The following is a 24,475-nucleotide window of genomic DNA, read 5'->3' as shown; positions in this document are numbered from 1 at the left end:
AAGATGGCCAACTTAGCTGAGGATAGGGTAGAGGCGAAGGAAATGAGAAGAGAGTGGAAATGGGATAGGTCATTTGGAGGTTTTGATTTCCACCACCACCATTCAGCCGCGCGAAGTTTGGCTCTGTCTGCACAAATGCAGTCGGTCAGCCAGGGACTGGGAGGGCATAGACGAGCTGGTTTGGTAACAGTGGGGCAGAAGATGTCCAGGGAGGAGGACAGTGCAGAGAGGACAGTAGAAAATTTCTCCTCAACAGAGAAGTGAGAAGGATTCAGCAGAAGGGAGCGAAGAGCAAACAGCAGAAGAGAAGGCACTTGAGGAGAGGGTGCGAAGGTTGCGTCGAGGTGAAACTGATGGGGTAGGAGCAGAGGATTTAGAGGAGGCTAGGAGTGTGAGGGGGAAGGATAGGAAGAAGTTATCAGAGGTGTGGAGCAGTGTGACTGTGAGATCAGGAGCAGGGCAGCCTCTTGTTAAGAAAAGGTCCAGCAGGTTGCCAGCCTTGTGTGTTGGTGGGGACTCCACAAGGGTGAAGTTAAAGGACTGGAGGAGGGGGAGGAGACCAGTAGACTGAGTAGAGTTCAGTGGAAGATTGAAGTCCCCAGTAGCAGGATGGGAGTGCTGTCCTCAGGGAAGGAGCTGAGGAGGGTCTGCAGTTCATCTGGAAATGACTGCAGAGGGCCTGGTGGATGATGGAGAACAGTCATGTGCAGTTTACAAGGGGAAGAAACAGTAACAGTGTGAAATTCAAAAGAGGTGGGGTAGATGGAAAGGAGAGAGGCGACACAGAAACTCCACGAAGGGGAGATCTGGAAACCTGTCCTCCACCCCTCCCCGAGGGTGTGGGAGAAGGTGAAGGCAGAAGAGAGGGCAGCAGGAGTGGCTGTGTGTTCCGGGTGTGATGCATGTCTCAGTGAGTCCTAAGAAGTGCAGGGACAGCATGGAAGCCCGAGCAGAGATGAAGTCGACCTTCTGTACTGCTGACTGGCCGTTCCAGAGGCCACCGGAAATGACAACAGTGGCACCTGCGAAGATTGGAAGGGGAGACTCGGACAGGAATGGGTAGATGGCACATGAGTAGTGTATGTGAAGGAAGGGGACAAGACGATGCAGAACAATAGGCGTTAGTGGCACAAACTCAGGTAGATATACAAATGGATGAATGAATCAGAGAACAACACAACAACTAGTGCAGGGGGACTGAGAGAAAAACCAGTCACAGGGCGGCTAGTGAGTAGACTGCAGTAGTGCCCCTCGTTGTCCTTCCTCAGTGGACTCCCACAGGTAGACTCCCTTGTCTTAGTCTGACTGAGTCTTTGTCAGATGAGACAAGGAAGACGAGACCGCTCCAGCTGCCGCTACAGCTGCCACTTAGCGGAAACACAACTAAAGAGCCTTGCGGCTCACAACACTCCGGCAAAGCCTTACCTAGATCCTTCTCTGATGAAGAAGCAACCTGACTCTCAATGATGCACATTCAGCAACACTGATCATTGGATGATTCACAGGCTGCTGACCACATGCCTTTTAATGACTATTGAGTTTCTATAAGCCCTTGAATGCAGAGACGCATCACCCTCACTCTATTTAAGAAAACCTTTTTGTAGTGCAGTTTGCCAGCACAATGAGGCATATGTGAGACTACAGTAGGGGTGGACGATTAAATCGGTATAGAAAGTACACCAGTATGAATTTGCCCTACGGTACGGATTTTGACCATACCGTGCTGAGCAGTAGAGCCCTCACAGTATGATTCCATTGCAGTGAATTTCGCTTCACTCTCATTCAAGTATGGGGGCAAAATTTGCTCTGATTGGGCAAAATTGTAGAAAATCCAGCAAAGCAAGCAAAATTGACGTGCCGAATCCCCAACTTTATGCAAATGAGAACCATGCAAGGACCAGTCAGTTCATTGTGTGATGTGTTTGGTATGTGACATTCTCTAGAGAGCCAGGATTAATAAAAAAAGTCTGACCAAGATGGTGGAGGCTAAAGGCTACATGTAGCATGAAAACATGTATATGATTAAAAGATGTATGGGCAACCATTTGTGTCTACATTAACACAGGTTGTTGTTTACATGTTTAAATGAACTCAGGGCCAGAGTGGTAGAAAAAACTCTCTCAACAGCTCTGTTTGGGGCAAATAGACCACTGTAGACCTTCATTTAAGCACCTGAACTTAACTGCTACTAATAGGATAGCCAAACTTGCTTGTGGTTTTCGTGACCACGACTCCAGAGTGAAAAGTGGTAGTGCGACATTCACACATTTTTTTTTTTTATGAATTTACCTTTATGATTTCTAGAATGCTTCAACTCTTTATAACAATTGTATTTCTTCAATATGTTATTGCTGCTAGGGCCGCCACTAATGACTATTTTTCTAACGATTAATTGATTGACCAATCAAGGCACTTTTCAGAGGCTGTCCTTATGAGAAAAAAAGTCTGCAGTGGACCGACACAACAAATGCCATCACTGTGTACTTGTTCTTAAAATACCTCTGTACTATGTGAAATATGTCCTAGTAATACAGTTTAGAATACAGTAATAGCTGCCATGCAGTTGCCATACTAGTGCTTTACCCCTTCAGAAGCATTTATACTGAAATTTTGGGCCATACCACTCAGCCCTACATTGACTTACTCTATTGTCTGCTAAAACTACAACGGCTTGCAACTGCTATTTAGACCACAGACCTGCCCTGTTGTTTTTTATATCAACCAATACAAGCTCTGGAAGATGTGGGTTTTGTCAGAGAGCCATCAAGGATTAAACTGTTGTTCTGGACCTTCTCAGACATGGAGAGCACCCCTCAACCTGACCACAGATAAGATGACCATACAAGCTTTAGAGATTTCCATTGAGAGCTTGGCAGGGGTTGGCTATTGAGTTCCCTCAACCTGACCACAGATAAGATGACCATAAAAGCTTTAGAGATTTCCAGCGGGAGCTTGGCAGAGGTTGGCTATTGAGATCATTATCTTTACCCTGTAAGATGCACTAGTCGACCCAAGGGAAGCAGTTGTCTCGATCAGCTGCTCCACTTTGGTAGCATTCAGGTGAGAACCTGAGTCAGAACACGCGCTGAAGTTCACACTCTAAAGCATTATGGGTAAGTGTCATGTATGACCTATTTCAGCATACCATGGGTATGAGCCAATAAACCGCCATAAAACCACTGATCCAGCGAATGCTACTCTGTTGTTTTGCTGAAGGCAGATTGAATTCATGCTTTGTTCCATTAGGAGGGAAAAAAGCTGTCGTTAATTGCATTTTTTTTTTTTTTTAACTTTAATTCAGCGAAGGGATTTGGAGAATCAAATTAAAACCGAAAGCTGTACCATCTTAGTCTGACCAGTCTGGGGAAATGGCATCATTTGTTTAGTCAAATCATAATGTGTGTGTGTGTGTGTGTGTGTGTACACTCATGTGTGCACACAGCTGAGACCTGTGAGTATTAGAGTAGAGACTGCCAGAGACCACTGTCCCTCTTCCACTAAACAAGCGCTTAATCTGTGGATGCGACCCAGATTATTTGAGGATGTCACAGCAAAACAGACTATGAGATTTAAAAAAGGGTCGCCTCATAACTGCCACACATGTCTGTCAAAGCACAGTTTGCTCCACATGTCAGAGGCCACGTCCCTCTCTACCACTCCTCGATTTTGATTGGTCAAAATGCCATCAACTGATGACACGGTCACGCATGAAGAAGGCGGAGCCTCAGAATTTCACCATCCATAATATGCAGTCCCTTAAGTCAGAACAATCCATAAATGGATATTAATGCTGGTATAAGCCATGTGTATGGTTGTAGGCTTCATTGGGTGTTTTTAGTAAATATGAGAAACAAGGGCAAAACAATAATATATAATACAAGGGCAAAACAATAGTATAATCGCTTAAAGGTCATTTTTATATTACAGTGCAAACCAGCAGCCTTCATATTGTCCTATAAGAAATGTTATATGACTTTATGGACAAAAAAACATTGCAAAGAGTTCAGTCCTCTTGTGGTGCGACATAGATTTCTAAGCACAAAGTTAGCCATGTCAGTAAAACAGTACATTTTATTTATGGAGCTGATGTATAGCAGTTCAGGAAAACTGTATTAATTCATTGTCCGGTCATTGTGTAATGGCTAAAAATTACAAACAAAATTGCACATCTACTAACAAAAGCAAAGGAGGGAAAGGGAGAGAGTTACTGTTCTTTATTGGACATTGTGTAGGAGCCTTAAGCAAGTAGTAAGGCACAAGTGTATGTATGTCTATAAGACAAACAGGGATATAAGATATTCTGTTACACCAGGCAAAATGAAACATTGAAGAAATTGGTGTTTGAATTTTGAAAAGGCAAATTGTTGCAGAGTCACGGCCGGACATTTTATCCTTCTTCTATTACTCTTTTCATTTCTTTTAGCCAAGACTGCCTGGATTGATTCATTTATGGTCTTGTATGCTTCTGCTGTATTCTTGTATTCCACCCCCACCCCTCAACCCCTTTTGGTTAGTCTTTACAAAAAGTGCCTTAGAAGGTAAAAATTATTTGTCTCAATCCACCTTTTATTCCCTCTACTCTTGTATTGTGGTGATGTGAGGCTTTCTTGGGCTTTGACGCATTTCAAAACACCATAATGCCATGTGCCTGAGAATTAATATCTTATTTAATGTCCTGCTTATGAGAATTAATACGTTATTTAAGAGGATTCCAAGCAGATGGTCCCCCTTTGTTGCAGTGTATGTATGGTTATTATCTTTTTCTTATGGTTTTATGGCTCAGTGTCTAAAACAGTACACAAACAGTCAGGCAGGCTAGAACATGTGGTGTTCTCTTATTCTAATCACCTTCTGAAAAAAAATGTTATATACATCCTAAAATTAAAATACAAATTTCAAGTTCTCTTTCTGTTCAGGTTTTGGTGTCTTTTTTACTTTTCGCTCATTGTTCTCATCTACTGTATACCTGTTTCATACCTTTCATATCACAACAATTTCCTGTCCCTTTCTCGTGTCACCAGATGAAGTGTTTTGTGTGTGGTGTGTGTGTATGTGCGAGAGAGAGAGAGAGAGGGAGAGGAAGAGAGAACCTCTTCTGTTGGTGTCTATTGGAGTCTGTCGATGAGACGCTACTCGCGTAGCGGAATCTGCTTTATCCCATTCTTCTTGGAACCTACTCCGATCTGCTGCTCAGAACGTGCGCATAATCACGCTCGACTGGTTTTAATCTTGAACTGAGATTGTAAGTGGTGAACTAGCATAACCGGCATCCTTTATGGGCTTCTTATTTAAACAAAATTTAATCTGACAAGACCTTTACGTCTTCGAGGCGGATTGTGAAATACACGAGAGAGAGAGAGAGAGAGAGAGAGAAAGCGGGAGAGAGAGAGAGCTCTGTAACGCCACTAAACCACTAAGCAAGGAAAAGTGTCCAAAGAGAAGAATTCCTAATGGATGGGATGAAGCCAGCCATGGAAACTACAGCTGAAGAGAATCAAGATGAAAGCCAAGAAAGCAAAGGTACAGATTAACCTTTCATTATTTTACAGAAAAAGAAATTACTCTGGTTAAGTCGCTTCGCCCTTGCTGTTTAGAGAAGGGTTTAACCTACTTGCGATGGCTGCGCTTCACACCTCGCAAAAGCAGCGCTCACGCCGCGTCGAATGAATCGGGCGGGCATTTTCCTATATTGAAGCTCTTTATGTCACACAGCTGATATAATTAAAATGTCGTTTAAACCTCTTCAGCATCTTGTCCTCTCGAAAATGTTTTGCTGTCTAGTCTAAGGTCCATAGGTAATGACGGTGTGCTTTATTGCATCTTACACAACAATGTCCACTGCTGCAAGTGTCGGCTATAGGCTATCCATCAGTACGCACGAGTGTTTATTATGTTTATATATATTAGGACGCCTTTAAATCACGGTGAGAACGGATCCTTTCAAAATGTGAATAAGCAGTAATACTTCAAATTTATTTAGTCTATGAGGTGCGTCAAGGATTTTTTTTTCGTCCAGATGTTTCCGTCGGTGTCGTCGGAGGCATTGTTGTTGTACGAGGCGAGGTTTAGGTGTCGCCTTTCTTACAGGACATGTTGTTTACATTGTTCATTCGCTTACCTTGGGAGGCAATGGGTAGATGGGTGCTAGGACTGTTTTCTGTCACTGTTAGGCTGCAGAACGGCGAATGACCACCAAACTGGTATTATCTCCATTTCGCTTAATAATTTGTAGGGCTGTCTCTCATCGACATGTCTGAATAAATTAGCCAGACACTGTTGTCTTGTTGAATCAAAAAGAACAGTTTATTGTGTGCTTTCCTTACTAGATTTAGATAGTATGGTGTTGTCGCCAAATTCAGAATCCAATCCACTTGGATATAAAGTCATTATTATAAAAGAGCAAGAGGTTTGACAACCATGTACTATCACTGTAATAAATATGTAACTCCATCATCATTAAAGGCCCTTTGATCAAAAACCATAACGTTATTGACATTCATCCTACGTCTTTTCCCCCGGATCTTTAAAACAGCGCAGGCTTAAACACAGGTCGTCAGAGTGTTCTGATTTTTCGTGATGATATTGGTTGAGATCAGGATTATGGCAAGCAAAACTGAACAAGGCTTCAATCGTCGATGTATAAAGCCTCTCTTAAAGTCTCAAGAGACCATGGCTGTCAGAGTATAGAGCAGCCCTGCCCCCTTCTTGACCCTTGATCCCAGTTCAGCTTACTGTTTATCTAATTAGATCCAACAACTTAAGTGCGTTTTTTTTGTTTTGTTTTTTTACTGCGTGCTGAGTCCAGGTGAAAGATTTCAGCCCATATGAAAGATTGCTCCAAGTATGAATATTCATGAGAGGTGCAATGCATAGACCATTGCCTCTGCCCTGTTATGCAGTCTAAGCCACAATGGTGTCTTACTCTGCTTTTAAGAGATTAGCGATGCTATAGTCTCACCTGTGGTGAGATCAGGTGTCTCTCTACCATAAAAAAAAAGAAAAGAAATCCTGTTAAAATCATCAGTCTTCTACTTGACAGTGTTCCCAAGACTCATTAACTCCTACAGTCTCTGATCAGCTCTTCAGAAACAGATCATTCTCTCTCATATGAATATTATATTTCTTCTCATCTATGGTGAGTTTTGCCACTGGCTTGATTAAATGAATATTTTAAGACAGAAGCTAATAGATGTGAGTGTGCAGTGGACAGCACATAATAAGAGTCGATTAAGAAAAATGTAGTCTGTTTGAAAAAGCCATTGCTTTACCATTCACCTCACGATAGTTCTGTTTCTCCTCAGTGACCAGCAGGTCTTGGAAGAGCAATTTATTTGATAAGCTTACCCGGTCATTGTCTGTGTCAGACCCCCTACATGCTCTGGTAAAATTCACAGTTTTGGTTAGATGCTCTTCTAAGTTGCTTGTTGGCGGACCAGGCCAAATTCACAGTGACTGAGTAGCTACAGATCTGGGGTCAGTCGTAATATTTTACTTGCTATGGTTGAAAACAGAGTGGACATTTGGAGAGCTGATTCAAGAGCTGGCATTAGTGGGCGAGAGCCAGCAGAGAGCCCAAATTCTATTTACATCAATGTTGCTTTTAGCAAGTCTATGAAGTGAGCTGTTATAAATTTCTGTAGATGTCAAGTGATTTTCATATAAATTGATTCATGATATGACAGTAATACACTTACACTGACATGTCCTGGGAATCCTTTGCTGTTGTTACAATAAAATGAATGATTAATGTACATCATGAAAATATATAATCCCAGATTACTGATATTTTTCATGTTTCCTTGATTATCCAGAACCTGCTTTTCCTATTGGGCAGTTAGGTTCCTATGACTTTCCTACACACCAGAAAGATATTTTTAAACCGACAACTGTATTGGAGACAGATTTGGGTTAAGCATTCCATTTTTTTCTTATTATTAAAATACATTTTTGAGTCAGACTGTGTATGTATACCCAGAGGTGAAGTGTGTTCCGAATGCAGGGATGTTTGATCAGCCGGTATATGAGGCACTAGACGCATCTTTGATCTGCGTCAATTAACGTCAGACATTTATTTGTATTTCATTTGCATGCCATTTTCATATCCTGTTAACCATGTCATTGACAAGGATCACATATCAGACACATGACTGTGATCAACCAATGCCTAGTCTCTTTCTCTCTCTCTCCCTTTGTCTGTGTCTTTCTCTCTCTCTCTCTCTCTCTCTCTCTCTCTTTCTGACTTTCTGAATTGTGGGGTAGGGGGAGAGGGTGGGATGGAGGAGAAGTCCTATGTCTCTTACATAACTGCGTGTGCACATTTGTTGGCTGGATCCTTGGTGGTGGACTACATCCTCAGATCAAAGAGATGACATCATTGCAGCGCTGAAGGTGTAGGGACGGGATGGAGACGCAGTAGTCTGTCTCCCTTGGGAGGATGAGCACGACGAAGCTCAAGACATTAAATTGCAATAGGGACCCATATTTATTTATTGCGTTGCTCTTTAAAACAATTTGCTTAAACATTAAATCCACTTTGACAACATCAGAAGAGCCAATTACCACTCTGTGATCAACTCATAAACATCAGTCTGTTAGTACCACACCGAACAGAAATTGACGAATCACTGCTTAGCTCTGGTCATAGACTACCAATCAGCATAACATCTCTCCTCCCGAGAGACTCATACGTCCCAAAAGGCCATATTAGGTTGCTTAGCTACTAATGTTTTACACGCTGCTATACTTTGTGGCCCCAAATGTTTATACAAACGTCAGCGTGGTTTACATGAACGTCAAGCAACTTCTATGAACCTGTAAAGATTTCAGCTCAACCCAGCTGTTGACAGAGCAAATGTTCCCAAACAAAAATGTACACTATTCACAAATGCAAGACAACTCGGCACGATGTCGCCAAGATAGGACCACGGGTAAAAAAAAAAAAATGGGGGGAGAAACTGGCTTTTGTTCAGGACAACCATTACAGTAAATTACCTGACTCAGGATTGTCTGGTGGTTTGTCCGCTAGCCTTTTTTTTAGCGTCACGGAAAGTTGCATGTGAAAGCATGTTGGGGGGGGGATCACGCAGTAAATGAAAAAAAAGAGTGGTGAGTGGTTTGAGAAGAAATCACATGGATGCTTGACCAAAAAGCCCTCTTTGTAACGCTGACGTGAATATTTATGCCCTGAAGCGAGATAAACTTATTTCTCAGGCACTAGCTTGTTATGACCAATGTGCTATTGTGGACAGCTTTAGCAACACACAATAGACACGCAAACATTTAGTCTCTGACATCTCTCAAGTATCAAAATAAATACACTAGTGAACGTCCAACTGATTTTTAAAAATGATTTTAGACATATCTTTGTAGACAGTAAAGTTGATCATTTCTGTATGTAAGATATGGCATCAGATAATGCGTTGTTTTTCTTGTAAAGAGCATATCTTTCCTTTTCCTAGCAACATAACAGCTCTTGTCTCCAGAGTGGAACTTGTTTCTTTATTATGTTGGAAAGATTTGGTTTAGTTCCGGCCTTGGCACCGTTTTTAGCAATCCTCTCTCTGTGATAGCTGATGGACTGACAAACATGCCAGGGAGTGTGTGTTTAGTGTGTGTGTGTGTGTGAGTGTGGGTGTCTTGTGTCTGTATTTCTGTGAGCTAACGCTGTTTGGTATCTCAACTACCTCACTGACATTTAATCAGGGGTTTGGCCACATCTTCCACCAACACATCTAGCTCCAAGATCCCTCCATGCCGCTGTCCACTTTCATCTTCTCGCCCCTCTCTCTCTCTTTTTGTCTGCTTTTCTATCCTATCCTCCATCACTTGTGTTCGAGCAAACCACTCCAAACTACAACAACAACATGCCTCTCTCTCTCTCTCTCTCTCTCTCTCTCTCTCTCTCTCTCTCTCTCTCTGTCTGTCCCTTATTTTCTTTTTCAGCTCTGTCCCCTCCCCTCTTTTCTCACTTTCCTTTCTAGCATTCTTACTTCCTCCCAAGGAACTTTTTTACGTCCTTATTTTTACCACTCTCTCTCTCTCTCTCTCTCTCTCTCTGTTTCTCTCTCTCTTTCTTTCTCTACCTCTCCGTCTCTCTCTCCGTTTCCCGGTAGGTGTGTTGGGTCTTGTGAGCATGTGAAAGCCATCACACAGGGGGAGCAGCTCATGTGTCTCTCATTTGGAGCAGTTTGCTCAGGGCATGCTGACAGCCTCCATCTGGCACTGGATCTGTCCTTGTATGTTTATGGACTTGTTTGTGTGTGCCTGCATGTCTCTGAGTGTGTGTGTGTGTGTGTACGCGTGTGTGTCTGTGTGTCTTTGTGTGTGTGTGTGTGTGTGTGTGTGTGTGTGTGTGTGTTTCATATGTGGATATGAATAGTTCTAGCGGGCAGGTTGGCACAGCATGCCCTGTTCCTGTTTGATGCCAGTCTTTTCCCTTTTTATGGAGCCACTCCATTGTGCCCACTGGTGTGCAATCTGCCGCCCAAAATCCCTCTGTCCTGACTGAACTCTTCATCACGGGGAAAAAAAAAAAAAAAACCTACAATGACATCGCAACTTGTCATCTTTTCATATTCATTTGTATTTCTTTTTCAGCAAAAAAAAAAAAAAAAATTTCGCTTGTATACCGGTATGCTGTTCCTTTCATTTTCATTTTCTTGTGATTCGCGACCCGAATTCTGCGGAGGATGTACTGTATCACAGATGAAGGAATATTAAGCCTAAAAATGGAAACATCCTCCCACACACATGTGAAGAAGCAAACGCTACGCTGCCTCACTGGCTTGTCTCTTCTATAGCATCCAAAAGACGTATTTCATGTGATTGTTTTCATACTATCAAGATTTGATATTTTGTTGAATGCACCAAAGAAACAGCACCCATCCTATGACCATAGCGTAAAAAAACAAAATTTGATTTAACATGTTTTTTTTTTTAAACTGGCAAAACGTTTCATCTCTGAAGTTAGTGTATATCACAATATTACTGAAAATCATCAACTTAAATTTCTGGTTCTACCGAATTAACACGACATGAGTGATCTACAAATTTAAGGCAGTAAATACCTGCAGTCATTTTTAGAGAGTAATCAGAGATTTGTCATTAAAAAAAACTTGTACATCATGTAAATGAGGAAAGGTTGTTAATAGGTCTAATGAGACTAGATGTGAGGAGTATGTGGAGTAGGTCAGAGAAAAGCTCTCTGTGTAGTTCTGATTATTCACTTTTCTAAAGCTCCATGACTGTAAGCTTTTTATGAAATGATTAATATCCTGAAGTCCTGTCGCTAAATTTATAGAATTTGGGAAGAAGAGTCGAATGTCATAATGGTTCTTGCTGTTTGAAATGGATAAGCTGGATATGAATAGTTTATTATCAACCAATTTAAAAATCAATACAGACTTTCACAGACACACTGTGATTTACCGCATGCCTTTAATTTGACTTTATACTTTACTGTATTTATGTTTTATACCTGTGCTGTACAGATGCTATATTTGAAATATGTCTTTTGGACCGAGGCCCTTTTTAATCACCCATTTTCTGTGGGTCGTGTTCCAGTCTCAATACTAATCCTTTTCATTCATCAGACAATACGATAACACCGCATCTACACAACTGGGAACAATTTTGCATCAGCTCTGATGTGATGTTAACAAGTGTAATTCAATGAAGTGTGTGTGTATGTGTTTGTGTCTGTGTGTGTGTGTGTGTGTGTGTCGGTGTGTGTGCCTGTGTGTGTGTGTGTGTGTGTCTGCGCGCGCGCGCGGGTTCAGTGCAGGCTGACGGAAGTTCAGCAGCCTTCACAGCTGGCAGAGTTTAAATGCGGATTTGCCAGAGTGCACTAATAGATCGAGACAGACACTCTAGCTAAAGACCGAGGGACCGCGAGTAACTGCCCACGTGGGACATTGGCTGAAAAATACACAGCGAGCATCGATCACATCTACCCACTGGTGCTGAGGAGGGGGGGGGGGGGGGGGGGGGGGGGGGGGGCTCTAAAAGCTGTTCACTTCATTAGAGCCACTTACTCCAGCTAAACGCGTCCTGTCCTTCATCGGTCAATGACAGCACTGAGGTTTGCCCAGGCATATCTGGGTCATTAGCCATGTGAATATGGACCAGAGATTGTCGTTTTACCCTCTCTTTCTTCTTGACATTGAGCCTGTACTATGCTTTTTTTTCTGTTACTCTTACCTACCACTGTGACGACTTTCTGGAACAGTCTAGAATGGCTTTGTTCTAGAATGACTTCCAGAATGGTTTCATTCTAGAACGGCTTCATTCTAGACTCGGGCATTTGTGGCTAACCTGTGTCTGCTTAATACCTGGGTTTTAGAGGAGATTATATTTCCAGCAGCTGGAGTGCACATGGACCCTGGGAAAGAGTTTTGTGGAGATAAAACCACAATGGCCAGACAAAATGGCATTCCTCATATTTCTCTGCTCCCCTGGTATCAAGGTCTACTGCAGTGACAGGTTTTCCTATTTGAGAAAAGAAAAATGTTGACTTTCCTTAGTGCCTGTGCATGTTCATGGTATTGGAATGGTTTCCACAGCCACAAAAAACCTGTTGTTTGTTGTAACCTACTATATTTGAGTTCTTGAGTAATATTGTGGGAATGCATCACTATAGAGATAGCATTTAATTGAGCTTAGGCATCTGCAGTTTTTATATTTTGTCTCACATGTTAAGGAGTAATATAGAAAGGGAACTTTGAGAGTATTAGGAAAAAAACAATCATTAAAAAACTCAGAAAGAACTGATCCAGGACCAGTGTGTTGTGCCTTTGTTAGTGTGACATTCATTAATATGATTCAGCTGTCATCGACTGTTGCTCTTATACTGTAGATGAAGGCAGTCTGAATCAGATAACAAGCCAGTTGGGGGCAGTTGGAAAAGGCTTTGCTCTAACAGCTTGAAAAGACATCACTTTGGTGTGTTTGCCTAAAAAAAAAAAAAAAAAGAATTTTCCCAGAGTGAAAGTTGCCCTGCAAGTGAATGTGGTTCTTCTATAAAAGAGCGGCCTTTTACTCTGACAAGACGGATGGCTCTTTAAGTATTCATCAGCCTTACACAAAAATGTCCCTTTTTCACTGATACCCCTTTTATCTATCTATCTATATTTATGTAGCACTGATACCTTTGCTGATTAACAAAGTGAAAACTGTTTTTGTTTTTTCTAATGACAATGCTGTATTTATGCATGTTAACTCATGTTGTTTCACAAAGATATTTGAAAGTGCCTTATAGCTATGGGAATGTTACGGTAATGAATAGGACAGAGGAGCAAGTCACCTTTCCCTATAGATGTATGACATGGCCCGTGATAGGGCATGAGGCCAGCTCTGGAGCTGAGCGCTGTCTGACATTAAATGCAAGGGTCAGTGGGAGACTGTGAGTCTGGAACCTCTATGCCCTCTCTGTCCTCAGCCTTATCATTTTAAAAGTCAAGTTCACACTAAGAGACGTTTGTGTGTGCACACACATGCGCAAACGCACATGCACATGAGCATGCACACACACACACACACACACACACAAACCCCTGGGGTGAGTGCTGATTCTGGCACTGTGTTGCATCCGTGTGGGAAGTGTGTGGAAACTGTGGCAACGAAGAGTCAGTCAGCTGCGGGTGCACTCAACTGGGTCGTGGGTAACATGCTTCCATGGCAACCGCTTTTCACCAGCCCTCAGGCCAAAAAATGCGTTCTCTCGTTCTCTTTTTCTCCAGCTCCCTCTCCTTTCCATTCTCTCTCTCTCTTTCACTTTCTCTCTCTCTCTCTTTCTCTCTCTCTCTTTCGGTTTCTCTCTTGCTCGCTCTCTATGTATTGCTTTCTCTTCAAAAAGCCATGCCCCAAAACTTTGACAGCAGATCTACTGTATCCTTCTGAAAAGACTCTCTTTGGAGAGAAGCAGTGAAAAATGATGTAAACCTCCTAGGACCAGTACAATTACGTACTTTAACTCAGTACAGTAACGTACTATAACTTACACTTTACATTGAGTTCAAGCTGCTCAGTGCGTGTAGCATAGGCAGATCATGCCTGCGTTGAAAATACTATGTCCATAATAAAATGTGTAGTTTGACATCACTGTTTTGAATACTTTAAGATAAGATAAAATATTTCAATTAAGTAAAGTTTAATCCTTTAAGTCTTATTTGTTATATCTACCATTTAGGTTCATTCACATTTATTATTGGCAAAAGATGAAAATGATAACTGAATTACTTTATAGCATCACCAATTATCACATCAGTGTGACTCAACCGTGCGTCACATTTAAAAAAATGCAAGGAGATATGAGTCAGTAGTATACATTCACTGCCAAATATCAAATTGGAAATGATCTGGTTTTGTGATTAATTAAAGTCAGTAGAAATTGCAATAAGGCGTGGAGAGCACTGTTTACCAGCAGTATCATTGACTGGATTTGTAATGAACACAGCTGTCAGTGGGTCTATCTGCCATTAACATGGAGGAGGGGAGGGGAAGGGAGTAATTCCGAATCAGTGCCCATCTAGGTCTGTGCTCCAAACCTCTGTCTCTGTGGTCCTCTCCCCCCCACCCCACCCCCCACCCCCCGATCTCCTGGCATTCATTATCACAGCACATACAGGCACACAATGGACAGCCTATAACACATCAAATGTCTAATAGATACTGGACGTCAAAAGAAGATGAAAGTTGCCCTGATCCCTGAACCGGGAACGGTGTGCTCTCCATGTGTCCACATACTACTTTCATGGACCAAATGGTTATTATAGCAAGACTTAGACTCTCAGCTGTTGTTTTATTTTTCTTGACTTGATGCTATCTGTCTTAGGATTTATTTTAGCATTAGTGTAAATCATTATAACATAAAGAAACCCAATAAAACCCAATAAAAAAAAATGGCAGACAGCTTTGCCATCGCCGGACAAAAAGTCGATGCATCAAAAGCAGTCTGCTTCCCAAGAAGGTCGGATTTCAGAAGAGAAGAGAGAGTTCTGGGTCTCCTGTGGCCAGAGCAGATGTTAGGATAAACAGCACAACATGTGTCTTTATCAGTGGTAACAGAGAAAGAAAAAAAAAAGATCCAGTGAAAGCTGAGACATAGACAAATTCGCCCGTTAAAGCGTGGGCCTCTTTTTTTTTTTTTTTTTTCATATCTCTGTTGGCCGTCCAGTCGTAAAATTTCATGACTGCGGAGACTAATGCTCTCTTGGAACAAAGTAAGAGAGATGACTCGGCCCGTCCGAAGCCCTTAAATGCTTCTCTAATGAATAGCTCATTGATTTCCTTTATGGTTGGCCCGGGCTGTCCCTTCCTGCCCGACTCCCGCCCATTAATGCTCTGATGAATGGCTTTTCCCAGCAGGCACTACCATGGGCACCCGCTAGTCGTCCCTGCACCGTGTAGACCCAAAAAAAAAAAAAAAAGGCTCTCATATTTAAACCGTTAATATTTGTCTGGGACCTTTTCAAGAAGGGCCAAGAGGTCAGTACATAATACATTTAGAGTGTTCTGTACAGTACCTGCTGGTTTTATCTATGTACCAAGATACTAAAGTTAAGGCACAGATAAAAATGTGAAATGGCTGTTGTTTTTAGACTACATGGTACGTTTGTGTGAAGTTGTGATAACAGTGGCTGTTTTGTTCTTTTGCGGCTACCTCTTTCAACTGTCGGACTGAATGGGCAAAGTCTTTAGGTGGACTCTCTTGAGAGACTTCTCAGCAATTCAACAGGAAGCTGTCCCAAACCACCCCCCACCCCCCGCCCCCAGTGTCCGGCATGCAGATAGATCATCCAGTGTGCTCGTTAATTTAGCCTGCACCTCACGGCTTGGGGTGTTTCTTCATTAACATTAATGGGACGGACCCATTATACAATATTCTCTGTGCTGTTACGCAACTGCTCATCCGAGACTTTCGTCTCTTTGGCTGCCTCTTGGATTTCACACTCTGCACAGTCAGTCTCTCTTCATCTGAAGGCGTTCGCTTAGAAAAACCTCTTCCCGTCACCTCTCAAGACAGCGCAGAAATTTTTCACTCATATGCACATTATGGTAATTATCAACCAGTAAACAAAGCCCTTCCCCTTGGAGTTCTGTTTGCAAACCCACTACTTCAGTGTGGTGTAATTTGTCATCGTTAAACATGCATGATATGCAGCATAATGCTGTGTGCTAAAGGTATTTTTAGTGTTCACACATTTATGTGCTATACATTTATTATGTATGAAGTGTAAATCTGTTTTATACAGGGACATTTGAATGAATTTACATTGGCATGTGTTCTTACAAAAGATGAAATTTGATATATTGGCATCCACACTTGCAAAGGTTGAGGTTTGCTTATGTTTCTGTGTTTATGAGTGTATCTGAATATTTAATTTGCTTCTCAGTTCATTTCGCTCCATAAAACTACAGTGTTATCTCTCTGTGCATCTAGGAATTGCCTGCAGTTAGCTATACAACAAATACAGCCAAAAAAAAAAGAGGGAGAGAGAGATTGATTACCTCACAGACTTGACCTGAAGCATGAAATGTTAACAATGCTGTGCTCATTGTTTAAACATGATTTTACCGTAACGTATTCTGTGATACAGAATGGTCTTCCGAAGATGCTCACATTGCTGTAATTATGAGGTGTTTAAGGATACCAATTGGAATAGGGTTGCCATGGAAACACCAAAGTGGTACACGCAAGAGTGTGCAATTGCAATGTCCTCTATGTGTATGTGTGTGTGTGTATGTGTGCAGTGTGCATGTGTGTGTGTGTGTGTATGTTGGAGCTATTTTTAACAAGCATTATATAAGCCATTAAACTCACATTCTGTTTAAGAATACTCCCTCGTTCCATTGTCTCTCTGTCTTTTTCACTGAAGTGCTACCATAACACTCTTAACTCTAGTCTTTAGTTTCAAGTAGAGTGGTCTTTACCACATACAGTATGATTAAACATGCTTTTTAATCTTTTCTCTGTCATCAGTAAATGATTATTTTAATGATTATGTCTCTTTTATTTAGCAGTTTGTGGGTTTTTTAAAGCTTTTTTCAAAGATCTGTGGTAAATTCCTGTAGAAGTGAGAATCATAAATGGGGTCTAACAGTGCGGAACAGATGGCCGCTATAATTTTTCACTGACGCATCATCTATTGGGTGAATTGGCATTGCTAATGTGATGAACTGGTCAGAACGCTCCGAGGCTACAAGGTGTGACCTTGTATGTGCACCGTGTCGCCTTCTCTTTAAAACCTTTATTGTCTATGCAGCCTCTTTAATTGGATTCTCTCTAAGGAGAGGCAAAGTAACTACAGTTTTCCAACAGTGAGCCTATAGTTTCTCTCTGTGGTCAAAAAATAACTGACAGTCGTCCTGAAGTTCATTTATTCAGCATTGGCTAATACATTATTTGTGCAATTGTGAGAGATGACTTTGTTAATGTATGCCTTAGAAGATAAAGAACCAGGACTGCCAGTGAAGTGAAGAGGGGCTCTACATTGTGTTAAGCTCTGAAGCTCATGCAACATTTAACGCTGAGTGGATGTAAGTGAAGTTGGAACTTCTGATGTAGCTTGCTAACCTTGAAAGGGGGACAGCTTGGGGAGTGTTTGAGAGAGCTGCCGCGGAAGAGATGCACTTTTCCTGTTCAAAGAGACGACTGAAGAGAGAAGAAAGTGCTTCTCTGAAGCGGTTTGGTTTGGTTTGGTTTGTGGGTAATCAGGAGCCACTAAGACATTTCTCCCCATTAGCCCATTGGTCTAGCGGAGCGCGAGTGAATATTAACGCTCATTTCAAGGGCTTGGAAACATTGTACCTCCCCACCCAAACTGGGGAAGTAAAGCTGATTTCTTAGTGGATAGTTTTGATGCGTGACCATTGGTGTCAGTTTTAATTGGTAGCAATTAGAATATTATCATCATTGAAAATGTTTGTAACAGGTGGTTTTACTGCCAAATTAAAATGACAGCCCAACAGAATGGCCAGGGTATAACGTAAAGATGAGGAAGCACTACTGAACTCAGGCCGTACTAAATTGCAGGTGCAGATTAAACTACAGATCACTTAATTCTGACTTCGATTGTAAACAAACCAGTAGAGGAGCTCCATGGTCATTTCCCTGATTATTTATAAGTGTTTCACTAGCTGGCGCTAGTTCAGTTTTAGCGTGCTAGAACACCGATTATCAGGCCAACTCATGACTTTAGTGACAAGTGTAAGTTTCATGGATGGCCTGTTAATTTCTTTTGAAGTGTGGTTGTCATAATTAGCGATGATGTCTGTGATTCCTTTCACTGCGTCTGTAAAAGGTGGGACGTGACAGCTGTATATCCTTTCAGACATCTACCTATAATCTTCGGAAACTAAATCGACGAAAGCACTTGCAAATGAATCTGTTTGATTTATCGCTCGATGAAGGACTGAAATCTTATCCACAAACACTCATTTTTAGTGCATTTTTCCCTAGCCGTGCCCTTCATTGTCTGGCAGTTTGATTTAACAGCGGTGTCCTCTTTGTCTTTTCTCTCTGTGCAGGTTGCTTCGAGTGCTGCATTAAGTGTCTGGGTGGAGTGCCCTATGCCTCGCTGGTGGCCACCATCCTCTGCTTCTGTGGCGTGGCCCTTTTCTGCGGGTGTGGCCACGTGGCTCTGACTGGCACCGTCACCATGCTGGAGAATCACTTCTCCCGTGTGCCCGGCGACAATGCCACACTCATTGACGTGTAAGTGTTCGCTAACTCTCTCTCTCTCTCTCTCTCTCTCTCTCTCTTTAAGGTCTGACCTACAGAGTTCCCAGTTCCCTTACGTAGTGAGGAAACTACTTAGGTGTCTTAAGAACAAAAACTTGGAAGATATACATATGTATTTCCCCAATAAGAAAGGATAATAAGTGCTTGTTTTCATAGAGGGCTTATGACTGAGCTATTGTAACACTATAGTGTAGTGTATTACACTGTGCTCATGCTGTTCGTATGCTTTTTGTTTCTGTGAATCCATGTTGAAGGATGGTCATGTCAAGTTAGCAAAGAACTGTGTGTTTTGTCGACACATCTTATACATATGCGTGGGAAAGAGTGAGCACATGTGGGATTGGTCACGAGCCATTTGCTCATGAAATGTCTGTTTATGTTTTTGTCTCTGTGTTTGTCTGTGTGTGTGTGTGTGTGTGTGTGTGTGTGTGTGTACATGTACACTGCTAAGTGTAGAAGTGAGTAATACACTGTGTTGTCAGAATAGATCTGTTTTCTTCTGAGTTCAGCTTGTGCTATATGTTTGTCCTCTCACATAAACAGCTCAGTTCCAACAGTGAATGGATAACTAGGCATTTCTGACTAAATTTCTCTCTATATCATCATTCCAATCACATATCTGCACTAAACTCAGACCTCACGCTCGTTGTCTGTGATTACCTTTCATCAGCGTCAAGTTGGCTGCCTGTACGTTAGGCATCACACAGAAAATACTATTGCATGATTATGTGTAGACAATGTATTGTCTACACAGCTATAATATCATATTCAACGCATATAACCAGATTGTGTCATTTCGTATGTTTGTACCGACCTTATTTAATATGGCTTTGTAATGTGTTTATGTTTGTGTATCTGTCCAGAGTTCAGATTCTGCAGTACATCATCTATGGCCTGGCCTCTTTCTTCTTCCTCTACGGGATTATTCTGTTGGCCGAAGGTTTTTACACCACCAGTGCTGTCAAAGAGATGCACAGCGAGTTCAAGACCACCGTATGCGGCCGCTGCATTAGTGCCATGGTGAGGTCAACATACACACACAAACACACACACAGACCCTTTTAAAAATACATACACACCAAGCTCTACCCTGGGGGGTTGTTCTGGCACAGTTTGTGCCATGTAGTCTAATTCTATTAATTGCTGCAGATGTCCAGTAAGATCAGCATTTAAAGCCTTTGGGCGTGCATGTGTGTGCGTACGTGTGTGTGTGCGTGCGTGTGCGTGTGTGTGCATGTGTGTGTCTGTGTGTGTGTGTCTGTGTGTGTAAGAGAAAGGGAGAGAGAGAGTGTGTGTGTTTGTGTGCATGCATATGTGTGTTCACATGTGCTAGTGCTATAATCTCATATAGGCCTAAAGATCTGTCCGTGGCTTTAAATAGGTCATCATATTAGATCCTGAATCCCTACATATAATGAAGAGGATTAGGATTCTGGTCATGTGTGGTTATGGAGTACACAGTTATGCCTGTGGTAGAGTGTATTACAACAACGCCTCTGATCAGGTCATTGTGTGTCTTCATTTATGGCAAATGTGTTAAGTGTTTAAAGGTACTTTTGAAATGGCTGAATCCACATGTTTCCTTATATCCAGTTTGTGTTCCTGACCTACATCCTGTTCTTGGCTTGGCTTGGAATTTTCGGTTTCTCCGCGATACCCGTCTTCCTCTTCTTCAACATGTGGACCACATGTTCCGCCATGAAGTCTCCTGTCGCCAACATCACCTCCGTAGACAACATCTGCGTGGACGTGAGGCAGTACGGTACGCCCCACCCCCCCGCGTCCCAAATCCCTAACTCGGCGCCCACTGGAACACTGCACTGGCTATCATTTTGTATTTTCAATAGAGAAATTCCATTTGACCCACTGCCAAGGAGTGAGTGTGTATAGCTATAAGGAATAAAAGTACACAGGCATTGAGCATCAGTCATGTATATTTAACTGTCAAATAAAAAGAGTTTGCAGTGAAGAACTGCAGTTCTAATCTGGTACTAGTGAAAGGAAGTTCCTGGTGACCTGTCTTAGTGAGACTTAGAATTTAGCCACTGTAAATTGCGTGTTGCTAATGAGCGGCTGTAAAGTTTTATAAATGTTTATGAGAGATATTTGAGAGCAGGGCAGAGGCCACACTGATAAACGTGTCGTTCATAATGCTTTGTGTGTGTGTGTGTGTGTGTGTGTGTGTGTGTTCCCTTTGTCAGGTGTCATCCCCTGGTCTGCAGATCCTGGGAAAGTTTGTGGAGACACACTGGGTGATGTCTGCAATACCAGCGAGGTAACCAAAAAAAGAAAATTACCACACTCATTTTCTAATATAAAAACGTTTTGGAATTGTGGTTTGAAAATATATATTTGTTTTCAGGAGAATAATATTAACATCTTAATGTTCCAGTCATTCAATATCTTTTATTAAATGCATGAAAGAACTCTGTTCTGTTTTTTGTGACTAAAACATTTATGTATGTTATAGAGTGTCAGTAATCTTTTATGGTCAGTATGGGTGAACAGGGCTGCGGCTGCTTGTGCAGGTGTATGTAAATTGTATACCGGTGTATGTTAAGGATATGATAGTGAATAATATGTTTGTTAATGTTAATTATGTCGTGAGTAATCTGTTTATTAATGTTATTGATATAGAAAATGATGTGCATGTTGATGTTAATGATATGGTGAACACTTTTTTTGTGTGTGTTAATGATACAGTGAATATCATAGTGATTGACTCGTCTCTTTACTGCAGTTTTACTTGTCCTACCATCTTTACATCGTCGCCTGCGCTGGAGCTGGAGCTACTGTTATCGCACTGGTAAGACTCCAACCCTCATGAGGGTTAATTCACTATATAAGCCCCATTAACGTAAGTGCAAAAAGCACAGATCAGTGTCATTAACTTAATGGACACCGAACATTTCACTGATCTGACCTGACCTTACCTGACCCGGGCTTCCTATTGGTGAGAAAACCAGGCGAGCTCCGGTTGTAGCGTGACTCGCCTGATCCGTTTGGTCAGTTTGATTCCTTTGATTCCTTTGATTCGTTTTGACTCGTTGTTCGGTCTGATTCAGTTCCGGACTGACAGCCCATGTGTCTGCTCTCTTTCCGCCAGCTCATCTTCATGATGGCTACCACCTATAATTACGCTGTTCTGAAGTTTAAGGGCAGCAACCACAGCGGCAACACTAAGTTTTAAACCTGAGCTTTGAAAGAGCTACCACACAAGTCTGTGAATTTTACTTAGTCTGAAGAGGTACAGAGAGAGAGACAGATAAACAGACAGACAGACAGAGACACACTTCATATAGCAGTTTACAGATAATAATGTTGAATAATTTGTGAACAGTGTTGTAGTAACTTTTTTTTTGCCTCTCTGTGCCATTATAAGGGACTGGGCTTTGTCCTCACACACACAAACACACACACATATATACACACACACACACATATAAAAATCAGTCATTGACCCCATTCTCACCCTGGATTTCATATTGTAATCCCCACCATCAGTTCATTTCATTTACAAAGACAGGATAACCATGTTGATTTGATCTAAAAGGTTTTCAAGCCCTCGGTGATTCTGTCTCATAAATCGGGTTTTCATAACCTTTTATTGAAAAAAAAAAAAAGAAAAGAAAAGAAACAACCCTCATCATTTTTTTCCCAGTTCCTGAGAGATAAATCAGATCATTACTGTTCCAGAGCACTTAACAGTTAAGGTTAGAATAAGACTAGATACAGCTGATTCAGGATCAGTATTTTGATTACGCTACATGCCCTGAGGCACTGCTAGCCAAGGCAATGGTCACTAAGAAACAAAACACTCAAGTCGATGAGAAGAGTCTAGTTTGTTACACTGCTTAAGTTGAACAGTAAGATAATAGGCACGTTTATGTTTTCTTATTTTGTGTGTAGCTTCAGACTGTGTTTTCGTTCGTTTGTTAATCGTAATGTTGTACCGGTGACGGGCATGAAGTGAAACTGGTCCTCAGAGTTCGTTTTCAACTTGTGTAGCTGGAGCTAGATAACATTTGTGGAATAAAGTTAGTGCCTTCATTTTGAGTTTTAACAGTGTCATATTTTCTGTGGTCTAGTTCGGATTTTATTCTGTTCTTTTCAGATATGGCTTAGTGGGTGTTTTTTTTCATACTTGTTTCACAATCTGTGAAGGAGTCTTTATTCCAACTTTCATGAAAAAATAAACTTATATTATGTAGAAAGAGATTTTCTCTGACTTTTATTTACAGAAAGCCCTTGGCAAACGAGGGAAAATATTCCTCAGCTGGTGATTAGTACAAATGAATATTAATGAATAGATTCTGTTTTGGCAATTCTCTGTTGGTTACTAACAGTCATCCTGGTACAAATTAATCATCTTTGTTTACATATTGCAAAACATCTCCATCCACTAATACCGGTCATATCTTTGTGATAACAATATTTTACAGGCGTGATGTAGGATTGCCTTGAATTGCATTAGTTGGTTTTTAGATGACAATTTAATGTAGTTTAACTCATATAGCTGGCTTTTGCTGACTAACCCACTTACCAATGACGCCTCCTCCTCTCCCTGTTTCCTCCCCTCTCCTCCCGTTCTGTCTACAGATCCACTACTTGATGATCCTGTCGGCTAACTGGGCTTACCTGAAAGGCGCCTGCCAGACCCACGCGTATCAGGATATCAAGACCAAGGACGACCAGGAGCTCCAAGACGTCCAGTCGCGCTCCAAGGAAGGTCTCAATTCCTACTCATAAGGACCAGTCAGGCCACCACTCTCCCTCTTCCCCCCCTCCCACCCTTAACCCCCCACCCTCTCCCCATTCCTAAATCCTCACCCCACCCCCCACCCCCTTCTCAAAGAGAAACTCCTGCTGCAATCAGCTACTGCCCTCAGCCAACACAGTGCTAACTAACACGACTCAGTGGAGCTCTGTCTCACCTTTGTGTCATAAAGCCTACATAACACTGTCACAACTATGATACAGGACTAGTTATAAGACTTTGGGTTTTTTTTTCTAGAAAGTTCTACACAATATTTATTGAGTACTGGAGTGAAGCTAAATGAAGTTTGCTTCATTTGTTATGGTTGGTTTAAACCATGTCCAACTGTATAATGGTATTGTGAAGGGTTTGTTTTTTCTTTTTTTATGATGAGAGGTAAAAAAAGTGTTGTAACAGGTGTTGTGTCATAGTTGTGGTCTGATTAGCTTTATAATGCACTAATGAGACATAGCCCTACCCACACCTCTAACAGTCTGCACTAACATATTAAGGACATTTTGCAGGAACTTCCTTTTTTTGGTGTTTTATACATATATATATAAATATGTATAAATGTGTGAAAGTGTATGAATGTTGTTGTTTTTTAATACTTAATGTATGCCAGGTTTAATATGATATTTCTCTGGTCTCTTTCTCTCTGGGTTTCTTCTGCCGGTTTATTTTTTTTTTCCTGAGCTATTTTTTATAATGATAACAGTACTTGATACATTGCACTGTTCATTTTAAATTACAGAGCACACACACACACATAAACACACACATACACACATAAACACACACATACACACACACACATGCACGCACCACACAGTTTTAAAGTAAGCCTCAACAGGGGCTCTGTCGGCTCTCTCAGAAATGTAAAAATTACTGTTGACAGCTGCAACTGTTAATTACAACTCAGCAAGGACAGCCCGCACGAAATTCTCAAGCTCTCATAAAATATCGAATTACATTGTCAT

At 41.6% G+C, this 24,475-nt stretch overlaps 1 protein-coding gene across 1 annotated transcript; it reads left to right on the top strand.

Moving 5' to 3' along the window:
- The first annotated feature begins 5,450 nt into the window (after window positions 1-5,450).
- Window positions 5,451-23,488, top strand: gpm6ba (glycoprotein M6Ba). Its single transcript, XM_030780105.1, has 7 exons — window positions 5,451-5,520; window positions 18,526-18,712; window positions 19,603-19,759; window positions 20,333-20,501; window positions 20,941-21,014; window positions 21,480-21,545; window positions 23,339-23,488. The coding sequence occupies exons 1-7, from the start codon at window positions 5,451-5,453 to the stop codon at window positions 23,486-23,488; spliced, it is 873 nt and encodes a 290-aa protein (XP_030635965.1).
- Window positions 23,489-24,475: the final 987 nt, after the last annotated feature.

This window comes from Chanos chanos, chromosome 7 (assembly GCF_902362185.1).
Source record: "Chanos chanos chromosome 7, fChaCha1.1, whole genome shotgun sequence".
In the NCBI taxonomy this organism is placed as follows: Eukaryota; Metazoa; Chordata; class Actinopteri; order Gonorynchiformes; family Chanidae; genus Chanos; species Chanos chanos.
The sequence above is the reverse complement of the archived record's forward strand: the minus strand, read 5'-3'. Positions and strand labels throughout refer to the sequence as shown.